The sequence below is a fragment of the Corythoichthys intestinalis genome, chromosome 18 (assembly GCF_030265065.1).
Source record: "Corythoichthys intestinalis isolate RoL2023-P3 chromosome 18, ASM3026506v1, whole genome shotgun sequence".
Taxonomy (NCBI): Eukaryota; Metazoa; Chordata; class Actinopteri; order Syngnathiformes; family Syngnathidae; genus Corythoichthys; species Corythoichthys intestinalis.
This window is the reverse complement of record NC_080412.1, coordinates 29,882,100-29,899,760: the sequence shown is the minus strand read 5'-3', so window position 1 is coordinate 29,899,760 and position 17,661 is coordinate 29,882,100. Positions and strand designations below refer to the sequence as shown.

At 39.3% G+C, this 17,661-nt stretch overlaps 1 protein-coding gene across 1 annotated transcript in view; it reads left to right on the top strand.

Moving 5' to 3' along the window:
- The window catches only part of rabep1 (rabaptin, RAB GTPase binding effector protein 1), a 32,072-nt gene extending 14,971 nt beyond the window's left edge, over nt 1-17,101 (top strand). Inside the window, exons 9-18 of the mRNA XM_057821463.1 lie at nt 2,451-2,903; nt 3,624-3,728; nt 3,814-3,930; nt 5,736-5,834; nt 5,894-6,034; nt 9,752-9,941; nt 12,306-12,361; nt 12,549-12,647; nt 15,026-15,142; nt 15,229-17,101. Of these exons, the coding sequence (XP_057677446.1) occupies nt 2,451-2,903; nt 3,624-3,728; nt 3,814-3,930; nt 5,736-5,834; nt 5,894-6,034; nt 9,752-9,941; nt 12,306-12,361; nt 12,549-12,647; nt 15,026-15,142; nt 15,229-15,330 (1,479 nt within the window). The 3' untranslated portion in view covers nt 15,331-17,101. The remainder of the gene's footprint in view (nt 1-2,450; nt 2,904-3,623; nt 3,729-3,813; nt 3,931-5,735; nt 5,835-5,893; nt 6,035-9,751; nt 9,942-12,305; nt 12,362-12,548; nt 12,648-15,025; nt 15,143-15,228) is intronic.
- Nucleotides 17,102-17,661: the final 560 nt, after the last annotated feature.

Genomic DNA, 17,661 nt, shown 5'->3' with positions numbered 1-17,661 from the left:
ATTATAAATAGTTTGGGGGCTTAAAGCGCCATGAAACTGCTATAGCAGCATACAGACATATTGTTCTATCAAACACAAAAGTTCTATTGGCTTAAACTACAGCACTTTTTTTCAAAGAGGGGTGCATGAGCAGAAACTGCTTTTTCAGCCTTGTCTGTGTTTTCCACCATATATACTACATGCACACAGACATACATACACATATATATATATATATATATATATATATATACCAGGCATGAAAATCTCTCACCTTTCGGCGATATTCGCCGTTTTGTAGTCAAAAAGGATGACTTACGTGAATCGTGTAGATCCGAGGAGAAAATTTTTAAGGGGGATGGGGGGGTCGGGTGTAGGCATGTGCCGGTTACCTTCACGGTTTACCATGCTATGAAAACGTCGCGGTTACAAAACCACTAAAATTTTCCGTCATAGAGTAAGTAGTACGTATTCGTTATTTTTCATGTGTCAAAAATGCAGCCAGAAGTGGCTTGGTGCGGCAGCGCTTACCCTTCCCCTGTTTGATGCTGCGTGTGTCAGTGACGCAATTCCAGCAAACCCAAAAATAAACACTCGAAACACAAGGCGTAAATTCTTCAATATATTGATCTCTCAAATCGTGGTAACGGAAATATACCAAATGAATACATTTAAAACGTACAATCGTATTTTTCCACGTGTGAGTAGCTTCAACAGTTTAGCTTCTTGAAAAAGTTCGCCAAAAACAAAACGCACATTTTCCTTTCAAATTCAATACACAAAGTTACTAAAAACTTACAAAGACGAATGATAGGCAAAGCTTAGCTAGGAGAGCAACTTCATTGAGGTTAATCACAGCCGCTGAGAGAGAAACAAGTTTGTATGCAGGGGGGGAAAAAAAGAGAGCGTCAAAGATCGCTGATTGCGACAGATGATCTTGTCCTAAGCACAAATTCACGTTCGCTGGACGAGATGAGGTCTCACTCCCAATTTTTTTTAGATGAATGCATTTGCCAGCATAGTGAATTTGGTGAGTAATGGTTTCAAACGTTTTCATATTTTGCAGTATGACAAAGTTACTGCCGTTCGTTGCAGCTTGCGTTGAACACTGCCAGAGCTAGCCAAATCTCCAGTGAAAAACTAGCTCCCGTTAAGTTAGCGTCAAGCTTGTGTATTTAACAGTAATATAAAAGCAGTGCTGTCAGTTACACGTTATGTGAGTAATGCGTAACTGTAATCTGATTACTTTCTTTCAGTAAAGAGCAATCTAACGCGTTCATTTTTCTAAATCAGTAATCTGATTAAAGTTACTTTCCTTGATGCCTGTGCGTTACTATTTTGTTGTTGCCCCATAATGTATGTAGAATGAAGAATACTGTAGTCATGGGAGTGACATCACGTGTCACATTTTCTAATCGGGGATGGAAAAAAAACGGGTCACGTGTATTACCATGATGCGTGAGCCGTGAGCGCTGGGAGTTCGCGGCCAAAACAACATAGCCTTGCTACCTCGCCATGATGCAATGAAATAGGCAGGAGATATACTAAAAACGGCTGCATTTGCACACTGGAAACACAGCCATTACTTCACATTTTTGTCCAGTAAATATGACAAAACATCTCCGTGCGCTGCGAACTTTGTGCTGGCTCAAAAAGACTGTCGACCGCTATAAGCATCCAATTCAAGCACCACTTGGAATTACAGCACAACACGTAACACGACAGCCAGGACTTTTTGATACTGCTCGTGTTCAATCCTTGGTTACAGCTCAGTTGTTGTTGAAGGTTTTGAAAGCATAGGTTTAAAGAAATTCTAAATATCCATCTTGCCTCCTCAGCTGTAGTTTTGGCTAAGCAATGCAAACGGCTGTCTCTAAGGTCACATGATCTGTTCGGAAAATAATTTGGACCCATTATGAAATACTTTGAAGGATTCTTGTTCATTTCATTCATTTTTGTTGTTTTATTGCTCTAAAACTTTTATAGACAACATTTAATGGCCATATTCACTGGTCTTTATTTTAAAGGGGATGTTCAGAATTTTTTACATTAGGCTTAATCTTTGAGTTAGCCGGGGTTTAATTAGTCGTTGGAGTTGATTTGAACAAATTCTGTTGCAGTTTGCCAGTTATTTGTTAGTTTCAGGGCTCCGGAGTGGCTAAGCTAGCGCGAGTCAATGGTGGTTGAAATCAACTCCTTCAACTAATTAAATCCCCACTAACTCGAATCTTAAGCCTCATGTGAAAAATTAAAATAGTCAAATTCGCCTCATGTAGGACGTTTCGCTAACGGAGGACATTTTGGCAGAACGCCGGAACATATTTCCTCCACACCTTTCTCACCTTTTTAACCCCTGACCCATTTTCATGCCTGATATACACACACACACACACAGATTTGTCTCTAAAACTATAAGTACACATCCTTTTTTTTATGTTTTATCTTTTTCTCCTCATATTTGGCTTGCCCAGCCGCCGACCAACCTAAGTGCCCACGGCTCCTTGCACTCCCTGGACGCCGACGTGGTGTCGGGCGGGCTGTTGGACCCCTACAAAGAGAACCTCCGGAGGGTCCAGTCCACAGACAGCCTGGGTTCATCACCGTCGATCCAGCAAGGCCTGAACCACAAAGCAAAGTCGGCCAGTTACTTGGACGAGTCGGACTTCGGTCCCCTGGTGGGGGCCGACTGCGGCACGCCTGACGTCGGCTCAGGCGAGGCTTGGTCCGTGGGCTCCGTCAAGCTGACGGCCAGTCACTTCCTCCTCACAAAAGACCAAGAGAAGGCCATTAAGGCTATGACACCCGAGCAGGAGGAGACGGCGTCTTTGCTGTCCAGCATCTCGCAAGCCCCCGACACTGCATTCTTACCCCCCGCGGGATACCGACTGGTCAGCGACAGCGAGTGGAACCTGCTGCAACAAGAGGTACGCTAATACATTGTAACTTTATGCTCATGTTAAAGGATTTAAAAAAAAAGGTTTTCTCCTCTAAATCTTTTAATAATGTAAAAATTGCGATAAAAATGGGTTACCTGAATTTTTGTCTTAGCATTGGCTTATAAAATTTACCTTACACTATGTGTTTGATATTAAACTCACAATGTTACCCTTTAGTATAGATGACACATTTTTGGACAAATACAGCAGAATTGCACTTGTAACGACTGTACATTCCACTAACATCACAGGTTAAATATTCCCAGGTAAATTCATAAATACAAAATATGTGGGAATTACTCTCCAATTCTTATGTGCAAGAAATTCAAAAAGTAATCTTTCAATCATATTTTTCAAAAATTACAGATAAGAAATCTCCACAGGGTATACAATTTTACCTGATTATTGTAATTTTTTTTATTTATAATATAAATTTTGTGAGCATTATGATAATAATGTATCCACATACCATAGTCACCTTGAAAGCAGTGCGGACAAGTATAGAATTAGTCGGCGAAATGCCCTGGAGAAAATTATCTGTCCTAGTGCAGCCTTAGTAATGACTTCCATTGTGACACATTGAATTACAGGTCTGTAAAGTGTATGTACATTATAAATTAAAAATATGTACATTGTACTTGTTATAGAATCTGTTGTATCGAATGATGTAGATTTAGTTTTTTGTTGTCGTTTGTTTTGCCAACTTAGGTAAAGAACGCAGGTCGAAAGCTGGGCCGTCGCTGCGATATGTGTTCTAACTACGAAAAGCAGCTGCAGGTTATCCAGAGTCAGGAGGCCGACACTCGAGATCAGGTATCCCTTACATCGCACGTCGTACATGTCAGCTACTTTGGCCAGTAGAATGTTTACCGGGTAAGCGTTCCGGCTTTCTCCACAGGTGAAGAAACTCCAGGTGATGCTCCGGCAGGCTAACGATCATCTGGAGAAAACCATGACGGAGAAACAAAGTCTGGAAGATTCTGTGAAGCTGGGGAACGAGGAAACCACTGCCAAGGTGATATGCGTGTGCGGTCTAAAGTATGGATGATCGGATCATGTGATCGGAAATTGGGCCTATTGCGCCATTTTTCAGATGATCGAAATCGGGTGAAAAGGATCGGGTTTTTAATTAAAAAATATATAATATAAATAAACTGTATAATAAAAAGTATGTTTTTGTTTTTAGGGATGGGAATTGATAAGATTTTTACAATTCCGATTCCATTATTGGTATGCTTAACGATTCGATTCTTTATCGATTCCCTTATCGATTCTAATTTGGACAAATGGACTGTATGAGGTTCTGGGTTCAATATGTTTTATGGTTCATTCGCCTCGGGGTGTCGGTTAGAACACAAGGAGCGGAGAGTGGAGTTTGTCTTGCGCACTTTTAATCCCACTTGGCAACAGGCACAACTACTAGTATATACAGGCAATGGCACTTGATATGAAAGTCACTCAATGAGCAGATGAGAGTATGCGTGGAAAGATGTTGATGTATCTGTGTGTGGAAAAAGACTGGAATGTGTGGGTATATGTGTGGTTCTGAAAGGAAAGAAAATTGCATCATATTAGTGCTGATGCAATAAACAATGCAAATTGACTGCAAAGCAGTCAATAACACACATACACGACTCGCACATTATAATGACACAAAGGTGAGGGGGTGCGAGCGCACACAACCCGAAAACACGCTGTGTGCGCATGCGATCATCTTGGCCATAAAAGTGGCAAAAACTACGCACTTTACACTCATATGGATGTACAACATCATCTTAAGATGCTAAACTAACACATTCCCTCTTAACACAAATGTGCAACGCGAATATAATGTAAACAACGCTCTCCTCGACGCAGCAAGAACAAGCGGGAGCAACCAGCTGACGTAACGGTAAAAACACGAAACGGTCGTGCTGATAACGGCTCTAACTTATCATAAGAACTTTATGGCATAAAGAGGAAATACTTACATTCCTTCATGGACGCACACAGATACTTCCTCTCACAAGTGGCCATCATCTGCTCGAAATGCGCACCTTAGACCTATTCTCGGTCCCAGAATACGCAGCGCGCATGACGTTGGACAATAACCCGAAGTAACTGACTGGTTGCTATGGGAACGAACGCATACCAATGAAATCTTTCTAACAGGAGTAATAAAATTGCTAATAAAATCATTTAGGATTATTTTAGATGCATATAAGTTATATTTTCTTATAGAGTATTTGACGAGGAATACGATAGACCCATTAATAGACTTTTTTGGAAAAATCACCATTTCTTTAAGTAGTCTCATGAATAATGACCTGGCCTGTGAAAATAAATGAACATTCACTTGGCAACGACTCTCTCCAGATTACACATGATGAGAAGACTCTTCATTAGTTACTATGTAGCCGTGCTTGCTGTAGCAAGTGTGTGCAAAATGTGTAGATTTCGAAATATAAATGGTGCTGGTTGGAAGTGATAAGAGAATCGTTAGGTGAATTGCCAAACGATTTCATGGAATCTGATTACACAGAACCAGTCCTCTATAGGAACCTGTTCTTCGTTTGGTACTTAAAGTTAACGATGATTGACAGGTTTGTAGCTTTGATCTGGCGAGTGAAGGCCCGGTATGGAACTTTTGTTCAAATAAAAACAAAAGACAACTTTTTTTCCCCCGGTATCGAATCGAGACTCTGCATCGGCAGATACTCAAAACTCCGACTCGGGTGCTAAAAATATGTGATCGGGACATCTCTAATGTCAAGCGATCCAAAACGAGAGAGGCCACAAATATTTTGCCTCAACTAAGACAATTGTTGTCCTGTGCGGCAGGTGTCCGCCCTCATCCAGCGAGTCCAAGAGTCGGAAACGCTGCTCGGCACGCTCCAGGAAGCCTTCGGTGAAGCTAAGAGAAACACGCAGGCGCAGATGGTGAGCTTCAGGCGACGCTTCAAGTCAAAAGAAGGTCTTCATTTTTGTCTGGTTTCAAGGCTGTGCTGGTGCAGTCACGGGAGCAAGTGGCCGACGAGCTGAGCCGACTCCAGCGAGATAATGAGAGTCTGCAGGGAAAACATCGTCTGCATACAGAACTTATGCAGCAAGATGGCTTCACCATGCCTGAAACTGTGCAAGTAGGTGCTTCTGTCAAATCTAGATAAATAAGTATAGATCTTGGTCAAATTTAACATTAAAACTTGAATTTATTCCAGATTGCCTGCCCTTCCTCATGACATCATTAATACACATTATCACATCTAATCTACCAAGGGGTATGCTTACATGGACAAAATTTCTTCAATCCGATCAGCATACAGATTAAAATTATGATCGGATGCACTGTGTTCATGGACACTAAAAGTATTGACCTGATTAGGTCTTGCGTATTCATGCGTCAGTCAGAACAAGTTAGTTGTTTGCAGATTGATGCTGCGTTCGTGTGGGGTTGTAATTCTGTTAAATAAATACGGTAAGAAGCTAAGTTTTTAAAGATTTATCATCAATATGCAAGTTTTTTTTTGATGCCAGCATAATACAGGTAATCCACGGGTTACAAATGAGTTCTGTTCCTACGCTGGCGACGTAATCCGAATTTCTGCGCAAGTCGGAATTAACCCTTTAGGTACCCCAAATACTCCCAAAATCTCAAAATAACTATCCAAAAACACGTATCATAAGTCATATTAGTAAAATAAAGTAAAAAAAGAAAAGATAGAAATTACTTCCGTCTAGTAACACCGATCACACCATTGTTCTTCTTACAAATGACATTTATTAATTTGTCACCGTCAAACTATGAACACACTATTAGCAAATAAAATACAATAATGACAAAGAGCGTACAATAATGCTATAAAGTAAATGAATAGACAAAATATTTGCTTACAAAAACATACCTTAATGACCGCACAATATTATCGAAGGAAATAAGGTCCAAATCTTGGGAAATTCAACAAGGAAAACGGCAGCTATTCGTGGTCCAGCGGTAAAAACGAATGCTGCTCAATAAGCTAGCAGGCTAATGGCGAGCTAACGGGAGGGCATTTCTAAGGTGTCGACGTTTTCTGTTTCTCGGCCTTCTTGAAATGTTGCTGGCGTTCACCCCCGCTTCCCAACGTGAAAGCAACGCTCGAAACTAACAGCTAACAGAAAATAGCGCTGGCGTGACGTCAAACAAGTCCGAATGTAACAAAGGAAAGCGGGACCGCACAAATATTGTAGTATAATGAAATACTAGATAATAAACTGTAATGACCATCAATGCTAAGATGTGGTGGACCAGACACTATTAGATGACTTTAAGAAAAAACAAAACAAAAAAACAGTGGACGAGACACGCGTAAGTCAAAATCACCTCAGTCGGGTACGTCGTAACCCAGGAACTACCTGTCATGTAGTGGACGCTAAAAATCTTCAGTTACAAACACAATTGATGCATTCTTTTCTTGTTGTTTTAGGTGAATTAATTGCTCTAAAACTGTTTTTTTTTTTTTTTTCCCCACACAACAAACCAAAATAAAGTCCGTCTTCTATGTTTTTTTGCTACGACAACAAAAGTACATGAACTGGACATACTCGTAATTATCAATGTGGTAAGGTTCATCTTTCCCACGGCATGTAAAGGCATCATTACTAAATATACAGTGGTACCTCGACATACGATCGATTCGACACACGATCTTTTCGACATCAGACGTAAAATTGTACTAACCATTTGTTTCTGCATCCGACGACATGCTCGAAATACGACGATTTATGCCAGCGCCGCAGTTCTCGACGGTCCTCCGACGACCTCCATCTGGCAGTCTTTATAAGTTAAGGTAACAATTATTATTGTGGTAAAATCGCCAACTTCGTCAGGTTTTTAATAATTTATTTCAGAACTTGTGCAACACAACATGCCTACTGTCCGCCGCAGCTGAACAAAGTGAAAGTAAAACGTCCTCTCCCACTCGGTCAAGTCGGCCATACGATGCGTTCAGGTACACCATGCAAAACACGTCCGCCACATTAGAACCCGATTCGTTACATTATTACAGGTATTACCGTATTGGCCCGAATATAAGACGGCCCTGATTATAAGACGACCCCTTCTTTTTCAAGACTCAAGTTTGAAAAAAGACTTTTTGAACACCAATTTAATTTTCATACCGAAAATAATTACAGTACAACTGAAACAAATGATTATAACAATATATTTGAGAGAAAAAGCATGTTATTTTGCCTCATTCAAATCTTAATATCTGAATATTTAAATATGTAAACTAAAGTGCAATCACATTCGTAAATGAATGGCTTCTGGTTTTTGAAATGTAAATAAACCAATCTATTGGGATAAAACAACAAAATTGCAATAACTGCATTAACTATCAAAGTGAAGTCTAACTGTAGCTGTAGTCTTAAAATAAATCTGAATAAGGAAAAACATTGCAATAAAATAATGCAAACTGGTTAAACTAGTAGCTGAGATCTGTCATGACAGAACATCGCTTCAATTATATCTGGCGCCATCTAGCGTCGTGAATGGGGAGAGTAGCTGAGATCTGTCACAACAGAACATTGCTGCAATGATATCTGGCCTTATCTAGCGTCGTGAACGGGTATAATGTCTAGACCGCGAATATAAGCGTTTTACCTATTGCAGATTCAGTCTTCCCAGCCTGGTGCAGGTCTACAATTTTGTCTCTGGTGTCCTTCGACAGCTCTTTGGTCTTGACCATAGTGGAGTTTGGAGTGTGACTGACTGAGGTTGTGGACAGGTGTCTTTTATAATGAGTTAAAACAGGTGCCATTAATACAGGTAACGAGTGGATCCTCGTTAGACCTCGTTAGAAGAAGTTAGACCTCTTAGCCAGAAATCTTGCTTGTTTGTAGGTGACCGAATACTTATTTTCCACTCTAATTGGGAAATAATTTCATTAAAAATCAACAATATGATTTTCTGTTTTTCTTTTCCACATTCTGTCTCTCATGTTTGAGGTTTAGCCATGTTGACAATTACAGGCCTCTCTAATCTTTTCAAGTAGAACTTGCACAATTGGTGGTTGACTAAATACTTATTTACCCCACTGTAAATGTTAGCTTTATTTCGTGCGTCTTTCCCAGTTTTCCACCATCAAGTCTTTAAACATTTTTAAGATCTTTTAATATCTTCAGCGACCTGTTCTTCTCATATACAGACCAGTTTAGTCTTGTGTGACTTACGTCTACCCTGTCTGTCGCTTGCTCTGTTTCTACTAGCTACTGTGAATAACAAACTCATATACTGGTGTCACAAGTAAACGGTTTGTAACAAAATTTTAGAAGAAAGTGTTTTCATGCACGCTGTGGGTTTAACTAGGGTCACAAAATGCCATCGCTTGTAAGCAGTGTCATTTCTGTGTTTGAACATTACTTTCTGATTGTGTACTTACCTTCTTTGAACAACAGTCTTTCACATAAAGGTCATTTATAAAAAGTGTTGTCTTTCACCTAAAGCAGAAATCAACTGCTGCTTTACCACACAGAGCAGCAAAAAACATAGCTAATACAATGACTCACCATAAAGTATGTTCTCTCTGCTCTTGTGGAACTACAAGTCTTAGTGTTTTGTGCATACCTTTGAAGGAAAAAAAACATCCATTTTCACACTGAGGCAGTAAATGCGGTGGTGTTAAGTACTTGAGTCGTGGTTTTAGTCGCACGTTATCGCACAGCTTGTTGAATCATCGACAAGTTGATAAGAGCATCCGAGGTGCCTCCTCCACAAAAAGCACAGGGTCAAAATGCGGGAGAAACGTGTGAAGGCATACTGTAAAAAGTACAGAAATAAATATTGAAACACACTCAGTCTCTGTGATGTTTCATCTCAGGAACTTCAAGCGACGGTGCTGCAGCTGCGCGAGGACACGGTGTCGCTACAGACGTCCGCCGAGCATGTTGAGGAGAAGCTGAAGGCAGAGATCCTCTTCCTCAAGGAGCAGATCCAAGCGGAGCAGTGCCTCAAGGAGAACCTGGAAGACACGCTGCAGATGGAGATCGAGGGATGCAAGGAAGAGTTAGGTGAGCCTCCTCCACCGATTGCTGCTCAGTGAAGTGTTACTAAGCAACACAAGAGGTTCTTGTAGATAAGGTCAACCTGGTCTCAAGAAAAAATTCTCCATGGTTATCGTGTTTGTAGAGTGTTTACATCCCTTTCTGTTTTTGCTCTTGCTCCCCCCACTTTGTAACTCTAGATGTCTCAGAAGGTATGAGTAAGTCAGTCAGACTTGTTTAACCACACTCACGACCTAACATTGCAGATCCTCCAAAGTGGAACGACCCAAAAGTTAAAAAAGAAGGAATTCCCGACAATAGCAACCAATATTTATATGACATTACTTTATAACCTGTATCGTAACTTATTTTGGAATCCGAACAAGTTAAACAGGGTTTATGTGTGTCATTAAAAAGCATTAAAAGTCATTAAATGGATTTTGTCAAAATGTAGGCCTTAAAAAGCATTAAACTAAATATTTGAGGCATTAAATATTATGTAAACTCGACAGTTAAAGAAACATTTTTAAAATAATTTATTAGAGTTGTCCGATATAATGGGTTAGCCGATAATATCCCCCGATAAAAGTATTTTAAAATGATATCAGATAATGTTGACATCTGTTTTTCCATTATCAGGTTTGGACCAATATGCATGTTGCATATGTTGCTTTCAAAGTGAATGTAAAAGCCTTCTGCCTTAGTAAAAGGCCTGGTTACAGATTAGCACAGCAGTTATGCTTATTGACCTTTAGATGCCCTCAAACTAAGATGCTTGGGAGTTATGTGAGCAGACCATTTGCATCCATAGTGCAAAAATTAAATGAACAATAAATGATTAAAATGTAATGAAATATAAACTCATGACATACCCCATTCATTGTACTGAAGCTGTGTACCTTTGTTGTTATTTTGAGCCGGAAGCACTGTGTGAGCCGTATGTGATATAGCAGTGCCTTATTGGCACTTTGTACTTGCACCTGATCCAAAAAACTGATTTTTGCACAACAGTGGTCCCTCGTTTTTCGTGGTTAAAAGTAGCCCCCCCCCCCCCCCCCCCACTCACACACACACACACACACACATTTTTATTTCTTTTTTTTTTGGGTGTGTGTTCAATGTTTTTATTCAGATTTAGCATTGGAAAGATACATATAAGATAGGATTTGTTTTTTTTTTTTTAAACAAGAATAAAGTATAAAAATGCTTGTCTTTATTAAATGCGTGATTGAGTGAGTCCACTCAAATCTCCTCAAGCTGCTCACTTACACACAATGAGTTGCCACAACAACTGTTTAACAAGTTAAACGATGATTGACGCATGCGGCGCTTTGAAGTTTTGGCTTACATGCATCTGTGGCAAGATCAAATTTGGACGTCTGTAAATCATTGTTAACTTTAATAAGCAACTCCAGTGCACTGCCTGACCAACAAAGAGCAGCAAGAGGGAGAGTTAGAGTAAGTAATCGGCTCGGGACAGCTCATCTGTATTTCTTTATTTCTTTATTTTTTAATTGGGAAAAAAATCTGTGATGGACTGAGGACGTGAAGTTGTGAGGGATCACTCATTTTTTATTTCAACAGACAATATAATGGTGCAATATAGGCACTTTTTTCATAACTTCATTTGAAGTTGTTCCCTTATTTACACAGAATGTTTATTGGAAAAACTTGAAGTTGTTACATTTATCATTATTAAAGTATCCAGTGGGGCACCACGATACAATTAGCCATAATTTGTTAAGTCAATGACTGCATGTATCGGTTTCATATCGGAATAGGATTTTTGGAGTTAGACAATATTGGTAAAAAATTCATGATCGGACAACTCTACTCAAAATGTGTGTATGTGAAGCTAACTTCAGTTGGGCATGGGCATTTAATTTGTTTAAAGAGGCATGAGATTTGCTGATATCTATGGAAACCCTGCTAAAGTTAACCCTTGAAGTGGATTCCGTTCAACTTTGCGTACACTCATTGGTGGACTGAAGTAATATAGACATGATTCTTTAATTTTTGTTTTTCTTACTCATAGTGGCAACTAAGGCTGAGCAATAATGCCTTAAAGTAAAATCTTTCTTCCCCATTCATTTTCACTCACACTTGATTAATAAGGCTCATTTATGAATCCATCCTTTAATCGTCTTTGTAGAAGCTCACGTCCTTGCTATTTTAGTTTGCTGCTCACATCCCCCAACATGAACTCTTGTTTAACAAAAGCAACAAAGAGCCACCGTCTTTTAGGACAGTGCCTGTCCTCATCTTTTCCTTTTAAGTCTACCACCCGCAGTTTGGTGGAAAAAAAACGTTAAGACCAGGATGAGTCATTACTATTTTTTGCGGGGACTTTTCTATTCCCGTCATCCTGTCACATTGTCTCTTCCCAAACAGCTTGCTTCTCCAGTTTGAAGGCGGAACTGGAGAGGATAAAGGCAGAGAAGGAACAGGTTCGTCTGTCAAATTACACTTTGCTCACATGATTTACTGCCTTGCTGCTATTGACGGCGATAAACGTCCAGTTTATTTTTGACTGGATCCTATCGCCATCAACGACATAGAAAGTTAATGAAACCCAACTAGTGTTCGAAGCAATCCGCGTATTAATATTGTGATTAATAACATTTATGTGCGTAGTTGCAGAGCAGTTTATCGCAAAAGACGGAGATGCTGGAAAGCATCCAAGCCTTGAGGATCAGTCTGGAGCAGCAGCTGAAAGAGCTTAACGCAGCCAAGGTTGGTTTTCCATACAAAAAAAATACTGCAGTACGTAGGGGTGGGAACCTCAGGGTACCTTACGATACGATTTGCCATAAAAGGCTCATGATTACGTTTATCTCACAATATGGCAATATACTAGTACTTATTATCCAGACATAGTTCAGGAAATCGTTTGATTGAGTTTATCACTTGTAGATGTCCAATTCATTTGAAGAGGGAAGGTGGCAGCGAATGAAAGTTCATTCGCTGCCACCCTCCCTCTTCAGATGAATTGGACGTCTATGGCAGACAATAGCAACCAATGAGTTAAATTTTGGGGCATTACAGGTCATTTGCTGTTGATTTTCTAGACACTTCTGTTGATTTTGGGGCATTTATGGGTCACTTCCTGTTGATTTTTTGGTTACTGAACAGGAAGTGACCCGGAAATGAATAGACAGTGACTCAAATTCAAATGGAAGTGAGCTGTAATTGCCCCGATACTCGAAAAGACTGGCTGCAAATGCTCTGGTTTCGAATGAATGAATGTTCATTCATCCCTCCCAGTCTGAATAGATTGGGCATCTAGCACTGTTAATTGCAGCCATTGAGTTAACAGACACACATTTTTTTTTTGTAAACAATGACACCTTTTTAAAACGATATATCGATTCTTGGCAGGAGCATATCGATAACCTTTTGGGATGCACCATATCAAGATATACAATGGTATGAAAAAGTATCTGAACATTTTTGGAAATTCTCACATTTGTGCATAAAATCAACATCCAATGTGATCTGATCTTTGTCAAAATCACACAGATGTTTCTGCTTCAACTAAAACCACCCAGACATTTATAGGTTTTGATCTTTTAATGAGGATAGAATGCAAACAATGACAGAAGGGCGGAAAAAGTAAGTGAACCCTCTGCCTAAGGAGACTTAAAGAGCAATTGAAACCAATTTTTACCAAATATTTTAAGTCATGTGTGTGCCCAATCACTAATGAGTGGTTTAAAGCTGCCCTGCCCACTATAAAACACACACCTGCTAAGAAATGTCTTGATGAGAAGCATTGTCTGATGTGCATCATTGCTTTGTCAAAAGAGCTGTCTGAAGACCTGCGATCAAGGATTGTTGATTTGTATAAAGTTGGGAAAGGTTATAAAACCATCTCTATAAGTCTGGATGTTCATCAATTGACAGTCAGAGAAGTTGTCTACAAATGGAGAGAGTTTGGTACTGTTGCTTCTCTCCAAAGGAGTAGCCGTCCACCAAAGATGACGCCAAGAGTTCAGTGCAGAATAGTCAGAGAGGTAAAAAAGAACCTGAGAGTGACTGCTAAAGACCTACAGAGATCACTGGCACAGTCCAATATCTCTGTGCACACATCAACTACATGTAAAACTATGGCCAAGAATGGTGTTAATAGGAGGACTCCACAGAGGAAGCCACTGCTGTCTAAAAAAAAAAAAAAAAAAAAAAAAAACATTATTGCTCCTTTAATCTTCGCAAAAAAGCACTCCAAAGAAGTTTAGGCAAAATATTTTGTTGACTAATGAAACCAAAGTTGAATTTTTTGGGAGTAACACACAACGTCATGTGTGGAGGAAAAATGGAACAGCTCACCAACATCAACACCTTTTCCCCACCGTGAAACATGGTGGAGGGAGCATCATGATTTGGGGCTGTTTTGCTACCTCAGGACCTGGACAGCTTGCAATCATTACTGGAAGAATTCAATTAAAAGTTTATCAGGATGTTTTGCAGGAAAACTTGAGACAGTCTGTCAAACAGTTGAAGCTAAAAAGAGGATGGATGCTGCAACAAGACAATGATCCAAAACACAGAAGTAAATCAACTTCTGAATGGTTTCAGAAGAACGTTCTGGAGTGGCCAAGTCAAAGTCCAGACTTCAACCCCATTAAGATGCTGTGGCATGACCTAAAGACAGTGATTCATGCCAGACATCCCAGGTATCTGAACTAGAGCAGTTTTCTAGAGAAGAATGGGCCAAGATTAGTCCTGATCGATGTGCCAAACTTATCTGCAGCTACAGGAAACATCTGGTTGAAGTTATTGCTGCCAAAGGGGGGGCCACAAAATATTAAAATGTGATGGTTCACTTATTTTTTCTCCTTCTATCATTGTTTGCATTAATTAAAATATGAAAACCTATAAATGTTTGGGTGGTTTTGGTTAAAGCAGACTGTTTTTTCATCTGTGTGGTTTTGACAAAGATCAGATCACATATAGTGATTTTATGCAGAAATGTGAGAAACTCCTAAAGGTTCAGATACTTTTTCATACCAATGTATCACCATTACAATATTTGGTCACATTCCTAGTAGTACAGCAGGTAGAGCAGCAGAAATAGTTCTAGCTTGTTTTAATTTAACATCAATTTTATGTAGAGTGCGCTGGAGAGTCAAGTGTTTGAAGAGAAAGACAAAGCTCAGCGTTTGCAAACTGAGCTGGACGTCAGCGAGCAGGTCCAGAAGGACTTTGTCAAGCTTTCGCAGACGCTACAGGTAACAACTTGAAGATGAATCCAATTTTTTTTGACTGCAGTTTCTCCAGAAATTCCATTCTGTGTTTTGGCGGTCATTGTGGACAGGTGCAGCTAGAACGAATACGACAGGCGGACTCTTTGGAACGAATCAGACTCATTCTCAACGATACCAACTTCACTGACATCAACCAGCTTCCGGATACATGATAAGACGCCTGTGGGCAAAAGCTCTCCAACCTGTGAACATTGGTGATCCTCTTCTTCCTCCTCCTTTTCTTCCTCATAACCATCACGGAAGAAGAGTAGGCAGGTAGGAAGGAGTGGCGGCGGCAATTTTGTGTACATTCAATGATGGAGGCACGTTGAAGAACACTACTAAAAAAATGACAAATGTGCAGACAGATGGAAGTCCCATCTTGCCTGTGGACATCCTTCCTACTGTAGATATGACTGTATTAATTCAATTGAAGAAATTGTCTGATTAGCTTTAAACAATAACAAAATGGTGGTCTTGAAGCACTTTTTCCTTACCGGGTAACAACTTGGATGCCCCCTCCCGCTCAAGATTCTTCATCTTCCATGTTGGTAGAATTTTTTTCGTCCACATCAGGAGTTATCAAACTGGGTCCAGAGAGCATGAATCATTTGCAACAAGTTATTTAACATTGAACAAGTTATACGAGACAAAAGATTACGACTTACATTAACTTTGAGGCAATTACAATCTGATGATATCACATATTTTCCAATGTAACTTTTGTAAGCAAAAGTTGTTCAACTTCATTTGTTACTTTGTTACTTTTAATTTCATTTTACAACTGTATCATGGAAGAATACCACTTTGTCATAAGATTTTTGTCTCGGTGGTGCCTTGAGATGTGAGTTTAATTCAAAAAACATTTTTTTTGAATAAGTAGCACTCGATAGTATAGTATTTCGTTAAAAAAAAAAATACAGTTTTGACATTGCTTCAATTTCATTGACATTGCGCTGCTCCTGCCAATGCACAGTGCTCGCATCTCTAATTTTTGCTCTCAAGTCAAACCAAACCAGCATCTTACATCTGGATAAACTCAAGTTTGGTCACTTGTATCTCAAGGCACCTCAGTATGTCAAACAGCTTTTTCCTCCCCGTTTTCAAAAACACAGGATGTGAAGCTCACAACTTTTTTTTTTTCTAACAAATTGAACTTGGTATTGCAACATGGGAGTTTCTGGACCCAAAATGTTTGAGAATCCCTCTTTTCTAGCCTTCAACAAACACACAAGATGAAGGAATTAATGGAAATACTGTTGCACGGAATCTGATCTAAAAGGCAAAGCTACTGTTTCTCACTTTGTGTGTGTGTTTTCTTTAATATTCAGTAATACAGTGAAGAACCCTGTGAGATGTGGGTTTTATTCTTCAAATTTTAATCCCAATTTCTACGGTCGTCAGGTAAGTACACAACTCTGTATAACAGGAGAGCCTCCAAAGTGGAACGCAATCAGATTTTGATTTCCTCCCTAAAACTTATTATGCAAAGTGAATCTGCTGCTAAGACATTCACTGCCATTGATATTTCAACGTGTTTAAATTTTAAAAAGAGTACGGGTGGGGTCATACATCTGATAACTTACAGATGAAAGAAGTCTACAAAGGTGTTGTTAGTCGCCATTAAGAGCCAGAATCCATTGAATTAAACAGTCGTTCACACAAAATATTTTGCTTTGTTAAATCAATGCTATATGTATTTATTGCATTTGTTTTTGTACAAACAGGTTGGTAAAGTAACATGATTAAAGTGGAACATTTAACAATATTAGTAGTGGGTATATCATGTTTTATATGAGAGTTATTTACTTGACAATTTTTTATTGTTGGTGTAAACTTAACATCTCAATGGATAGTTTTCAGACATCTATCCTATAAAGCAATGGTGGGTATGTCATAACCTGTCTTGATGTGTATATATATTTTTTGGGTTTATTTTAATCAGTTTTGCACATTTCTGTACGTGTCATTCTCCCGAATGACAATTTTTAAAAATATATATATTTTTTAAATTCATTCGCCAGTTAGTAGTCCCACCTTTTACAGTCTGCAGATATTACAATATGTTTGTCTCTAGATGTTTAAATCTATGGTGCTACTCAGAATGAGTGGAAATTACTGTGCAGCTTGTAAGTTGTCAGGCTGCATCACCGGTGTCCAACACAAGGCCAGGGGCCAGATCTAGCACACCACACCACCAAAGTAAATTATGTGCATCGACTTCATTCTCCCTTTTAAAATGGAATACAATGATCAGCGTTGTCAGATCGGATTACTTTCTTTCAGTATCGAGCAATCTAACGCGTTCATTTTTCCAAGCCAGTAATCCGATTAAAGTTAGTTTCCTTAGTGCCTGTGCGTTACTATTTTGTTTTTGCCTCATAATGTATGTAGAATGAAGAATACTGTAGTCATGTACGAAGAGCATTTGAATAGAAAATATTGCTTCTGAGTTTGGGAGTGACATCACAGCTCACGTTTTCTCATCAGGGAAAAAAAATTAA